At 44.4% G+C, this 12,424-nt stretch overlaps 5 protein-coding genes across 5 annotated transcripts; 3 read left to right on the top strand and 2 right to left on the bottom strand.

Moving 5' to 3' along the window:
• Nucleotides 1-267: 267 nt before the first annotated feature.
• K444DRAFT_663487 (uncharacterized protein) lies at nucleotides 268-1,408 on the top strand (the record flags this gene model as incomplete). The annotated part of the gene is made up of 3 exons (XM_024886837.1): nucleotides 268-736; nucleotides 777-901; nucleotides 932-1,408. The coding sequence occupies 3 exons, from the start codon at nucleotides 268-270 to the stop codon at nucleotides 1,406-1,408; spliced, it is 1,071 nt and encodes a 356-aa protein (XP_024736789.1).
• A 2,881-nt stretch (nucleotides 1,409-4,289) lies between these two features.
• On the top strand, nucleotides 4,290-4,931 carry K444DRAFT_629749 (uncharacterized protein; the record flags this gene model as incomplete). Its single annotated transcript, XM_024883104.1, has 1 exon — nucleotides 4,290-4,931. One exon carries the CDS (start codon nucleotides 4,290-4,292, stop codon nucleotides 4,929-4,931), a length of 642 nt encoding a protein of 213 aa, XP_024736790.1.
• Nucleotides 4,932-6,891: 1,960 nt separating this feature from the next.
• Nucleotides 6,892-7,434, bottom strand: K444DRAFT_529290 (uncharacterized protein; the record flags this gene model as incomplete). The annotated part of the gene is made up of 1 exon (XM_024874793.1): nucleotides 6,892-7,434. A coding segment is annotated over one exon (543 nt), but the record flags the coding sequence as incomplete, so codon positions are not given.
• Nucleotides 7,435-7,575: 141 nt separating this feature from the next.
• Nucleotides 7,576-7,770, bottom strand: K444DRAFT_529126 (uncharacterized protein; the record flags this gene model as incomplete). Its single annotated transcript, XM_024874780.1, has 1 exon — nucleotides 7,576-7,770. The coding sequence occupies one exon, from the start codon at nucleotides 7,768-7,770 to the stop codon at nucleotides 7,576-7,578; it is 195 nt and encodes a 64-aa protein (XP_024736792.1).
• Nucleotides 7,771-8,408: 638 nt separating this feature from the next.
• On the top strand, nucleotides 8,409-10,220 carry K444DRAFT_589558 (S-adenosyl-L-methionine-dependent methyltransferase). The gene is made up of 8 exons (XM_024878116.1): nucleotides 8,409-8,692; nucleotides 8,754-8,797; nucleotides 8,861-8,943; nucleotides 8,996-9,037; nucleotides 9,091-9,210; nucleotides 9,257-9,317; nucleotides 9,369-9,599; nucleotides 9,695-10,220. The coding sequence occupies exons 1-8, from the start codon at nucleotides 8,501-8,503 to the stop codon at nucleotides 10,059-10,061; spliced, it is 1,140 nt and encodes a 379-aa protein (XP_024736793.1). The 5' UTR covers nucleotides 8,409-8,500; the 3' UTR covers nucleotides 10,062-10,220.
• Nucleotides 10,221-12,424: the final 2,204 nt, after the last annotated feature.

Below are 12,424 nucleotides of genomic sequence, written 5' to 3' on the forward strand. Positions count from 1 at the left end.
GGTATCTCCCTTTCCCGTGGAATGGACTCGGCGTTTATGTGTGACAGGGTTGGGGTTACAAAACATCAATGAACGACTGAAGCTATCTCCCCTCCCCCCCAAAAACCCATGTAACTGGGTGCCTGAGGCTAACCTGCCTGCCGCCCACGCATCTTCATCCTCGTGAGTTGCTATGTTCCTTCCCTTGTAGCCCCGTTTCCAGTCGCAAAAAGAACATCTGTACGCAATCCCGACTACGAGCATACTACGAGGACTATCGCTGCCACCATGGATTCACACTCCTCGAACGCCAAGCCCCCCTTCGAGACACTTCCCCTCGAGACAAGACAGGCAGTCATGCGCGCACTCCCAGATGTTGAATCATTGAAATGGCTGGTGCTGTCTTGTTCTTCCTTTTATCATGCCTTTCGAGATGCTGGATCATTGATCACCATTCGAGTGCTCCTCAGTGAGGTGCACCTCGACGTCCTCCCCGAAGCCGTTGCTGTGTTTGAATCGGCGCGGAACGGATCTTGGACTCGACAAGGGATCATAGACTTCGCCTCCCAACACCTTGACAGAAGAATTCCGCCACCACAATCCTGGACACTCGCGGATGCGTTATCCATAAGCAAGCTATACTCTCATGTCCATTATTTTGCGACAGACTTTGCATGCAAATGCCTAGGAATTCAGGCTCTGGAGCGCGGCGTCCAACAATCATCGCCATCGCAACTCGAAATAGCTCGTATTGAGCGTACGCTCTATAGATTTGAAATGTACTGTAATATTTTCAGAGACTTTAGGAATCCGATCCTCTCTGTGGATGAGCAAAGAGAAATTATTTTCTCAAAGTTCTCTCCCTGTGAAAATGAGCAATTGGCATGTACCCACGATTATCTATATGGAAAGGTATCTCCAGGTGAGTTTGAGAGCACATACTGCAATTTAGATACTAACTTTGGTAGCTTTCAATGAGATATCAGAACATGACGTTTTCTGGGGGGGATTACGGGTAAATTATTCTGATATTAGCGACCCTGGCGATATCGAACCTATCCTTGCTCGTGGCCTCTCAAGCATTCATTCAATTGCCCTAGCAAACAACTATGAAGACCGGTACAACCTTGTCTATCCTGACTATCCACAATACGAACCGGATTGGTTATTCGGGGCTTTGAATGCCGCTAATGACATTCATGATGGCGATTGGCTCGAGGATTATTCGGACGACCAACTTGCCCGAATTACGGCGTCATTCTTTCCAGACTCAGACACTGGGCCAGTGGAAACATGGGTCTGGGCACACAAAGAAGAATCTGGCCGGCAGTTCATAAATACTCCTATCCGACAACCTCTTCGTGAATGGGGCTATGTTATGTGGGATCGCGCTCGACTTCATGAGTGGAAAGTCTTTCAAACACCCTAGGGAGAGCCCGACGATTACCCTCCTACCACTGAAGTACTGAAATATCACCGCGAAAGAGAAGCATCACTGCAGAGGAGATCGGAAATATACCGTTCCGGCGGAAGGGGTTGGTGGAGCTTCGAAGACGAGAGTAAAGTATTCTGGCCGAAAGTCTCGGATCAAAAGCCTGTGAAGCAAAGGCCGAAAGAAGCTGTGTCTCTCAGTGAGGCAAAGGATTTTCTTTCGACGCTCAAACTTCCGTTCTAGAGTTATTCTTGCTGCACTACCAGAAGTCAAGGTGCCATTTCGTATCGAATCTAGCACATGCCAGAACTTCCGAGAACAAAGCAATACTGGAAACCTCTGATGAACATCTCATATTCCCGAAGGCTAGATTAGGATACGGGGAGTTGGCAATGAAGCAGCTGAGACATTTCTTTGATATTCAAGCCTCCAACTTAAGTAGCGTCACGTTTCTGACACAGCTTAATAGCGCATGGAATTCACACAATTAATTCCAAGATTTGAGACTCTTAAGGCTTCAAAACTTTGCAATGGCCCAAAAGCACCTATTGTATATGTTCTTCTCGGAATCGACCTCTTCTCTGTGAGTAACAGCGGCCAGCGCCATCGATTTCCCAATCCAATAACCACACAAATACCAATACAGAAACTCCAAGATCTTCATCGTAAAGACATATTACAAACACTTCTAAACCCCTATACTACCTTTACACACAACACCTCATCCACCGAATTGCCACTTATCTGACACACTGTGACTCCTCCTGTTGCCCTCAGTGTTAGGGTTGGGCCTTTAGATATCAATACATGACAATGATTACCCACAAAACCGCTCCATAACTACTCTATCTGACAGGTTCTAATCATATCTATTTTAGAATCTAAACTAAGTCTTAGAAAAGCGGAAAAATAATCCACTTAAACTTGAAATTTGGTTGTATTTTATAGCTTAAAGAATAATCCATTTTAAATTATGTTAAATAATCTAAATATCGTCTTAATTATAAAATATATTTGTTCATTATAATAGCCTTGTATAATAGCTAGTGGTGGCTACAGGGCAAAAAGAAGGGTTACAAGATACGAAGTTAAGTAATCAGGTGAAAAGAGGTATGATTGTGTATATTGTCCTTGAACAACCAGACTCAAGCTTGACCTTCCTCGAGCTAGGACCTCCGGCTATACTTATGAATCTCTAGCTCTTTTCCTGAGCTACCGTTCGGTGCCGATACTCCTGTCCGGTATCTGAAGCTCCTGTGTTACAGATTCGTCATCTCCTTGAAGTATCACGTGTTGGGCTTCACGGGCTAGGCTATACATGTTACAGATAAACGGGAAAAGGTTAATGAATGGGGTTTAAGAGATGAGGGATTATTATAGCCAAATAAAGCATGTATTAAAAGACCAAATTTCAGTGTTAGCTAAATATAGGAGGGTGGGGTGTTGAGCTATTCTGATAACAAGGAATCCCTTCTAATCACTGGGGGCCCCTCAATCTCTCTCACCAGAAATTGACATTCTCAAAAATATTACCCATCTATCCCAAAAGCACACAGAGGGTGGCTAAGGATTTCGAACCGCTAAGGGGTGGTAAGTAGAGGTGAAGTGGTGGGGACTGCGCATGAAGGGCTACTACAAACACGTTCACTACGAGAAGAACTAGAAGGACTAATCCTCGTTCCTGGGGGCTCATATTATATATACCCCTTCACAAAACTTCTTCCTCTCAAATTCTCTAGCGAGGCGCTCCGCAAAATAGCAGATAGAATATGACCATACCATTTTGAATCTTAGCAATCGAGGTTGAAAGGATAGTAGATATTATGCTCATGATATAACATATTATTTTAATTCAAGTCAATTGTGTTGCCACTTCCCACCTGAGAATATGTTAGGTTGTTCTTATTTTTAACAATGCCTCGCTCAAAATTAGCGAGGCTGCCCCTAAAATCCCGCCTCCTCACTCGCTGCAGGCATTGACAGAGGTTACTGCTTACGAAGATTGCGGCATAAAGTGACGGGATTACAGGGCATTTACGCTCGCGTAGGGGTCTTAGCGGACTCCAGGGTGTGGTTTAAGGGACTACACCCGCTATAAGCATTGTAACTCCAGGCCTGAACCCCTAAAACAAGGGCTGTGAGACATTTGCAAGGGGTTTGAAGATCTTCAGGGGTTATGGTGTTGCTGGCGGAGCAACTATAGCGCTCGGACGCTGTGAGAGAGCTATTATAGGACCCTTTAGCGACTCTGCCCCTGTAAGCACAGGGGACATGCCTTCTAAAGGTGTGGTACCCCTTGTTTATAGTTTATAGCGTGCTTACAGGAGAGTAGCCTGGAAATATAGGGGGCTTCAGTGGGTGAGTGTGGTAGAAAGTGGCCTGAAAATGGACTTGCAGTACGAATGCCCTGTAATCCCGTCACTTTATGCCGCAATCTTCGTACACCTGTTCTAATGCCACTCTATAAAGTACATGTTTTTACACCTTCACCTTTTGTGAGTTATTTCAAATGTCACGACTGTCACGAGAGTCGTAATTCAAGACTCACATATCTAATTCATTGCTGTGCCGCTGCATAAAATCTCGTGATAGCAACTGCCTCTTCTGCGGGTAAATACTCTCTCATTTCCCCGGCTGCTGTGCACTCAAGGTTAGAGGCACCGAAAGCCCAGCAATCTCCGATCTTTTCCGCCACAGTATCCGCCTAAGTAATTTTAAAATATGACAATTTGAGTTTCAAAAAATTCCGCTAGTTGACCACAATTTGGGCTTCAAGTTCCTCAGTCAATGTCAACATATTAGTTCAAGACGTGGCTTCTACAACCTGCGCACCACAAGCCCCAAAACAAAAAATATTTCGCATCACTATACATCGATCATGGCTGGTTATTTTTGTCCCAGTACCACCGAACTGGACCCGGCAGTCTTCAGCGATGTCTGCGTCGCCCACAATAATGAGGACACCCAAGCCAACTGGAACATGACTCAAGCTGCATTCAAAACCTGCTGCAGTCCCAACAACTACGCCTTCACGGACGATTTTTGCTATTTCTACTGCAACATAACGGCACCCCTCGACACCGTGATGTTTGGGAACTGCCTCGCAGACGCGGTACCGGCAAACTGGGATTGGAGCCAATTCGATTGGGATTGCTACCCGCTTGCATGGGAGACGGCATCGGATACAAGACCTGGGGATATCGCGACGACTTGGACGTATCCTGACAATACTTGGACCGACACTATCACTCTCTCAAATGGTGTTATAACGACGGCGACGATAACTGATAATTATTGGGGGACTCCCTTGACTGCCATGACTACATCGTCAGCCAAGGTATCATCTAAAGCAACAGGCCCAACGGCGACTAAGACAACGGCTTCCACCGGTACGAAGTCCACCAGCTCATCCGCCGCACTAACATCTTCTACAAAACCGTCAGGAGCAGGATTCGGGGTGCAACTATCATGTGGGGCTGTGGCATTGATTGCTTTGTCAGTGTTAACTCTTGTATTCTAAAACAATAGATATAGAAAATGATACACATGGTCGAAGGTTGTTCTAGAATCTGGTTAGAAGATGCATATAATAGGGAGCAAGTGTCTTGGCTTAGAGAGCATAGGCATATATATTCAGCGTCAAGACCCTATACAATTAGCGATTCAAGTCCCTGAAAATCATGACACCCACTGGGATGTGAAAATGTAAAACAACCCCGCCCCCCCCCACCGGGGTGTCGATTGGGGTAGGGGTGTTAACAAACCTGTAATTAGCTACCAAAGCTCTTTAAAAATCTCAAGTTATATTTTTTTAGTATAATATAAGCTAGCATATTATAATTCTAGTATTATAATTATATGCTTTCTAACCTATAATAAAAAGATTTCTTAAAATAAAATTTTAATTTAAGGAAGTTTATATACTAATTAATTAGGTTTTACTTTTTAAACCCTATAATCGTGCGTCAAGACTTGCACTAAAGCCCCTGTGTCCCTGCGGGTTTAGTGCGTATCAGTAATACGGTCGAAAATCATTAATATAGTCGTTTTTTCGGAATACTAATTTTTAAAATTTTAATGCAAATCGCAGAAAAATATTTTACAGTTTATATGGAGTTTATACTATAATTAATAAATTAAATTTTCTTAATTTCATATGGTATATGCATATAGTAAAAAATGGTGGAAAAATTCTACATTTTACCTCGCTGGCGACCCCCCAAAATACTACTATTCTAAGAAATTAATTAATTACAGAACAATCACGTCCTTACTAGTATACCCAATAATCGTTTCCTCCCTATTAGTATCTAATCTAACTATATTACCAAAGCCATTATTATAAAATGAAGGGGGATTAGGTAGTGGCCTGACAAAACCAAGCTCCCTAGCTAGCTATTCCACTCGCATATTACCAAACTTACTAACCCACTCCTCTTCGTATCCAGGAGAAGCTAGCCTAAAATCCATCTTATTTGCATAAAAGAGCTCTATTCTGTGATTAATTTTCCTCTGTTTCCTCCATTTTTCTGTCAAGTTTTGGTAGTAAGCCTTAAGACTAGTTTTACCATAATCGACAAATGGTAGTTCCTCTCCATAGCCAAAGGGCTCTCCTAAATCGTACGGAGCTTTTTCCCTACGAGTACGTCTTCTGTATAGGAGCTTGCCAGTAATATGCTTCGTAATATACGTATCAGTTTCCCTGATTCGGCGATTTAGGTAGGTATTATTGTCCATCTCGTCCGCAGTAAAAAGGGACTCTCTGCAATAAGCGATTTGACGTACTGCCGAGCCCTTGGAAATTACCCTATATTTTTGCATATGCTTTTTGCTATCTTTATTAAGCTTATTGCATTGCTCCTGGAGTACTGCCTTTTCCCTTGCGAGCTCTCTTTCCATGATTAGCCCCGCCCTAAGTAGCTTGGGCTCAGTTGACTTCTGGTATGCCCTCCAGGATCTCCAAAAACTAGGGGTAAGAGCGTACTCCTCGTTATCCTTTGCAAGGATAAAATGGTCGTCAAGACGTTGATTTATGTATGTATTGTATACCATGCGATTCGCAGATATAGGGGGATTCTGGAAGGGTTTCGATATTGGAGGGGTTCGTAGGGATAGAATCTCGATTTGCTTGTCCGCTACAAAATTAGCCTATATTACCATATAAATCTGTAGCCAATTAACAAACCTTCTTTTGGTTAGAATTGAGCTAGCTTCTCGTACGCATACCGTATCGTTTCCCGCCCTAAAAGGCCCGCTTTGGTAAAAGCACTAATAATCGTCCTATACTTGAACGTTCTCCCCCGTATCGTCTGGTATGCCGCTAGAAAATCAAGCTTGGTATAAACGATATTACTATACTGGATCTTATTATAAATACTGATTTGATACTAGTACTTGAGAGGTTAAAAGAGGCCAATATCGAGCGGTTAAAGGAGATATATACTATATAGTGGTAGTTGAAAAGGGACGATTTTATGGGACTAGCAGTAATATAGGAACTCGTCTGAAGTGTGGGAGCCATGACCATTAAATATTAACATCCTCCACTTGCCCTGTATACGTCTATATATCTGATTATAGAAGTGCTTAATATATTTCAGGCTTAGAATATTATTTATATATCCAGTGGAGCTTATGGCAAATACTGATTCAGTATTAAGGTCGTTATTAAAATGTTCCTCTAATAGGATCTCCCCCTTCAAAATAAGGAATGGTATAATTGCTTTGCCGCCAGCGGATACAGTTTCGATCGCAGTAAGTGATTTTCGATTATCGGGATCTGCTAAGTAAACAGCTTTCGTATTAAGGTGTATAATGACGATTTTTCCGTTTAAAACGCCGATGCGAAAGCCAGTTTCGTCCATATTCCATATGTCTTCAAAGCAAATTCCATACTTCTCCAACGCCCCGTAATATTCCTGAAAATGCTCTTCCAGATCCTCCTTTCGATGTGCCGCTTTCCTCTCTTGTACTAGTGTCTTCGCGCAAAGGGTTTTAAACCATGATTTGTTCCGCTTGAACCATCGTTGTGCCTATAGGCGGTTCACTTGGTGGGTGGAAGCGCTGTCCCCAAGGATCTTATTAGCCGCCGCCCGAACCGTCTTGAGATCAGCTCTATGGCCTAAATAGATCAGGAAATCGATAAATTGCTTGAGGGCCTCCTCCTAATCAGGAGTAAGTGTCTTGTTATAGCCCCCTTTGGTGTTTTGTGGTTTTCGTCCAGCCAAACGCGCTTTCCAAAGTCGATATTTTACCCTGAATTGATGCGCAATTGCGGACTTTTTGACGTGTGGGTTCCTGGCATAGAAATCGGAGGCCTGGGCCATCCTTTTCTCTTCTTCTGGGTCAAATTTGGCCATGGTATTGATATTTAATTAATTAAAAGGGTTTGGTGTTCCGAAAAAACGACCATATTAATGATTTTCGACCGTATTGCTGATACGCACTAAACCCGCAGGGACGCAGGGGCTTTAGTGCAAGTCTTGACGCACGATTAAGGCTCTTATATTTGGTATTAGGGACTTATTTGCTAGATTTCTAGGCTTTCTTAAGCTTCTCTTTAGGCTATAAAATATGAAATTTTTAATTTATTTAATTTAAAGAGCTATTACTAATTCAAAATTGCAATTAATTAGCGCTATAAGGAAATGAAACAAGTATTAAATTATATTTATTCCTTATAAAGTTGAACTAAATTAAAGAAAAGGCCAGAGTTTTGGTGTTCCTGTCTGAGTGCCTCTACTTTAGGCTAGTCCGGCCCCCAATCGACACCGGGGGGGGGGGGGGGGATGGGTCGTTTTACATTTTCCCACTGGGACGGCTCGCTGTAGGCATTGTCCGCCACCTGCCATTTAAGCCGACGACGGAAGTCAAGCCGAGGCTTATCGATCGAAAAGCGGCTTTCAGGGCTAGCGGCCGCTAGTGATATACTTCATTCTTGGCTCAGCTTGGGACTTCCAAAACTGGAGAATCAATATAATAAACCTTAATTCTTCTTCACCTCTTTAAAGTTTCATCTTTTGTCAGCGTCTCCCTTTCCCTAGCACCCCGAGCTACATCGACATTAAGTGTGCAGCTTGGCATTTAAGTATGGTGAACCATATTCAAGGGGCAGAAGACCCTACTTCGGCAGCAGGCCCCACATCAATGCTCGTAATGGAACAGCCTGACGATATCACCACTCATCAAACATCGGAGTCTCAGCACGTACTACATGGAAGTCAGCAGTCCGCTTTTTCTGAGTACCCAAATGAATTGGAGATTGGGACCGATTCTTCTGATGTGGGTCGACCCTTTCACTTTGAGATCAAACAAGCAACGCTGATACCTTATTATCTTGTAGCAGGGCAGTCGAGATGGTGATTCTGCACTGGGTGACTCTGTACTGTAAGAGACCCACCACTCGATTTTTTCTTTTGTTGAGGATCAAAGTACTTACTCGGTGTGCAGGGGATCCACGTCTTCTTTGAGGTCGAGTATCTATGACTATCTGGTAGAGAATGGGCGCACTTACCATGCTTTTAACTCTGGCAGTAAGAAAGACCACCAAAGAAATATTGGCGACATTCTTGCTAAATTTGTTAGAATACATGCTGCCAAATGATACTCGGGAGCAGGATAGACTCGGTGCGTATAGGACCTCAAGCAAGGGGCATTGATACTGACTGTTCCTTCTTTAGACCTCCAGCACCATTCATTCAAGATAATGCTAGATGGCAAATTAAATCTCGCACCAATCTCGAAACCCCAGCGTGTCCTTGATCTAGCTACTGGAACCGGTATCTGGGCCATTGAGTTTGGTACGTCTATCCTCTTTCCAAACCAGCATTATCTGACATCGCCCAGCCCAGGAACACCCAGAAGCAACAGTCATAGGCACAGATCTAAGTCCAATCCAACCGGAATTGTAAATCATATCCTTTCTCACTAATTCTCTTTCTCCTCTAACAACATGCAGCGTCCCAGCAAACTGCCAATTCGAAATCAACGATGCGGAAGAAGATTGGGGCTTCAATGACCACTTCGACTACATCCACGCTCGCGCCATCGTGACTTGCTTTAAGAACAATCGCTCCATTGTACAGAAGATATTCGAGAACTTGTCGCCTGGTGGGTATTTCGAGTTGCAGGATCCGACGTTCCCGATGAAGTGTGATGACGGAACACTGGACGGGACACCGCTTAATGAGTGAGTCTACTCGCGCGCATCTTTCTCCTTGATTCTTGCCTCCTATCTGTTCTTGCTAGATTCAAAGCTGAGAAAGTTGCTAACATCCCTGGCAGATGGGGAGAAAGAATGATAGAGTCCATGGCCCGCATAGGCCGTAACCTAACAGACGGGCAAAACTGGGGACAGTACATGCGCGAAGCGGGTTTCGAAGACGTGACCGAACACCGTATCTACGTCCCAGTCAATCCTTGGGCTCGAGGAAAGAAGAATAAGCTTTTAGGTGCCATCTCGCAGCAGAATCTGTTGGAGGGAGTGGAGTCGATGAGCACCGCGGCTTTTACGAGGATACTTGGGTGGACTCCGGAGAAGCTGCATGAGTTGTTGGAGGGAGTGAGAGCTAATTTGCAGGATAAGGGGGTGCATGCTTATGGGATTGTGTATTTCGCTCATGGTAGGAAGCCTAGGAAAGACGTGGAGTGATACTGCTTAGAGCTTGGTATTGTCTGGCTTTGCAGGAGCTTATGTTGATATGATACCGGGCTGCAGCAGACAAGATCATAGAATTATTTGGAACGCCCAATTGAAGAGACCGGAATGAAAGTTTAGCAATGCTCTCTGTTGGTCAATGTTTGCTTTCTGATGGTACCATAATCTTACAATTGGCACACTGAACTCCCGGTCTCCCCCACTGCATGCAATGTATGATCCTGCAAGAACTGAATTCCCACTTGCCAGATCGTCTAACCGCCCTCATCATCTTAACCTCCGGGCACGGTTCCTTCATCTCCGGCCTCCAAACCTGCTTCCGTGTCTGCCCAAATTAGAGGCCAACTGCCCGTATTAATTCCACCGTTGCCACCCGCTGTCAGCCACCGCGTTCTTAACACCTTTCATGACACCATATGTATCAAATTCATCTTGGCAGTTCCTCAAGTTGACAGTATCAAGCTCTGGATTGGTACAAATCACGCCTCTGAAGCCTGGAAGGTCTGGTCCTCGTGGGAAGGGAGTCAGAAGTTGCACCATGGAGATTGTTCCGAAAGAAGTAAAATATAGTCTTTAGAGAAAACCACCAAACCAGGGCAGAAAGTATGAGAATAACCGTCCTCTGTTGGTACTCACCCATTGCACACCGAACCTTCAAAATGCCACAGGAACCTCCATAGGCTCCCACAAGTGCATTTTGTTTGGTGAGACCTCGATGCCTACAGCGAACCTTCTTTCTTTGGCCTCGCACGATCTTGGTACGATAGGCTTCGATGGCGAACATCTATTGAATTTGTAAAGCAGCTTTCTTCTAAAGCGTCTTTTGGATTTCGGCAGGCAACATGTTAAGGTATACAAATTTCTCGAGCTTGCAGCCGGGAATCTTTCTTAACGCCCTCTCTTCCGAAAGGAGACTTAGTTGATGGAGGAGTCTCGGTTCTTCGTCCTCGAAGCCGTCAGGGGACTTGGGTAGATAATTGTCAAGGTTGGCGGGGTAGCAGTTTTGGAAGAGGTTGGTGGAGTCAGGGGTGGAGGCCGCTTTTGTAGAGCGGTTATTTCTATGCTCCCCTCTCAAGAGGTAGAATCCGCTGACCTGTTAGGTTTACTATAAGACTATCTTAATTGTAGACATCCATGTCATTGTCAAATCCAGCTTTCTTTCGCAGTGGTCCGCTGAAAATGAAGCCTGCAAGGTTAATTTAGGTCAGCGGGAAGATACAAAGCAGCCTTATGAGACTTCGGTAAGGGATAGATTTACCAGTCTTGGTCTTCAGACGGATGATAGTGCGATCTGTGGAGGCGACTTGGGCAGAAACCAAGGAAGAGGAAGGAGGCTGCTCTGGGGATGACGCACAGTCAGTAGTGAGGTAGTCAGATAAGATGGAGGAAGTGATTGAGATGTTTGTGGGTGCCATCCTTTCAAAGTATTACAAAGTTGTGGTCGAAAATCAAAGAAGTGTGTTATGAAAGTGATGGAGATTTGAGGTGACAGCAAGGCAAAATATTTGCAGGGCTTCCAATTAGGTTTAGATTTGCTTTGGGGGACTGAGCCAGAGAACCTTTCAGGCCTCAAACCGCTTTTGGCCTCGCCTTTATACTATTTAGCAAAATTCCTTGAAAGAGCAAAATAGTTTGAAAGTAAGAGAACGGTGCTGCTCAGTGCTCAGTGCACAGGTATTTCTGGTTGTTTGGTTCTCCTTTTAAACTTCATCATAACTCCCAACTTTGCTTACCTTCTGAGCCATCAATTGCTTGCCCCAGCTGGCTGATCCATAACTTCTATAATAGCCCTTCTCAACTCTCGACTCCAAAATCGAACTCTGCTTTGCTATACCGCCATCCATCCCCAAACACCTCAGTACCTCGCTCTGCGCCAAAACCCAAATAATTCCCTACACTTCGTAGGTCGGCAACACAACATGCCGCACTCCAGCCTTGCCGCGTATTCAGTATATACCGCATCCCTAATTCCAATTCCATGTCGGACTGCGATATTGACCTCACAGACTCAAGTTAGGCCTTCGCGCTTCCGTGGTGTACAAAAGCAACCACATTTGCTACCCGAAAGGCACATTGGCCTCCACCTTCAACCAACGTTCCATCCTTACCCACCCATCCTCAATTTTGTTCTCCAGAATACTATTGACTTTCCTTCGATCCCCGTCGCAAATAGGGCTTTCGCGGGGCGTGTAAATCAGAATTAAGGCCAAACTCTGATGGGAATGAAAGAGGGCAGGAAAATATGTTCGGTGGTGATATGCATACTCTTAGGACTGAAAAAAAGAAAGAAAAAACTGTTACTCGTTGCTGTGGCGGGGAGTTAAGATCGGGATCAGTGTTGGATGTGAGTGTGTAGA

This window comes from Hyaloscypha bicolor (genome assembly GCF_002865645.1).
Source record: "Hyaloscypha bicolor E unplaced genomic scaffold K444scaffold_73, whole genome shotgun sequence".
NCBI classification, from domain to species: Eukaryota; Fungi; Ascomycota; class Leotiomycetes; order Helotiales; family Hyaloscyphaceae; genus Hyaloscypha; species Hyaloscypha bicolor.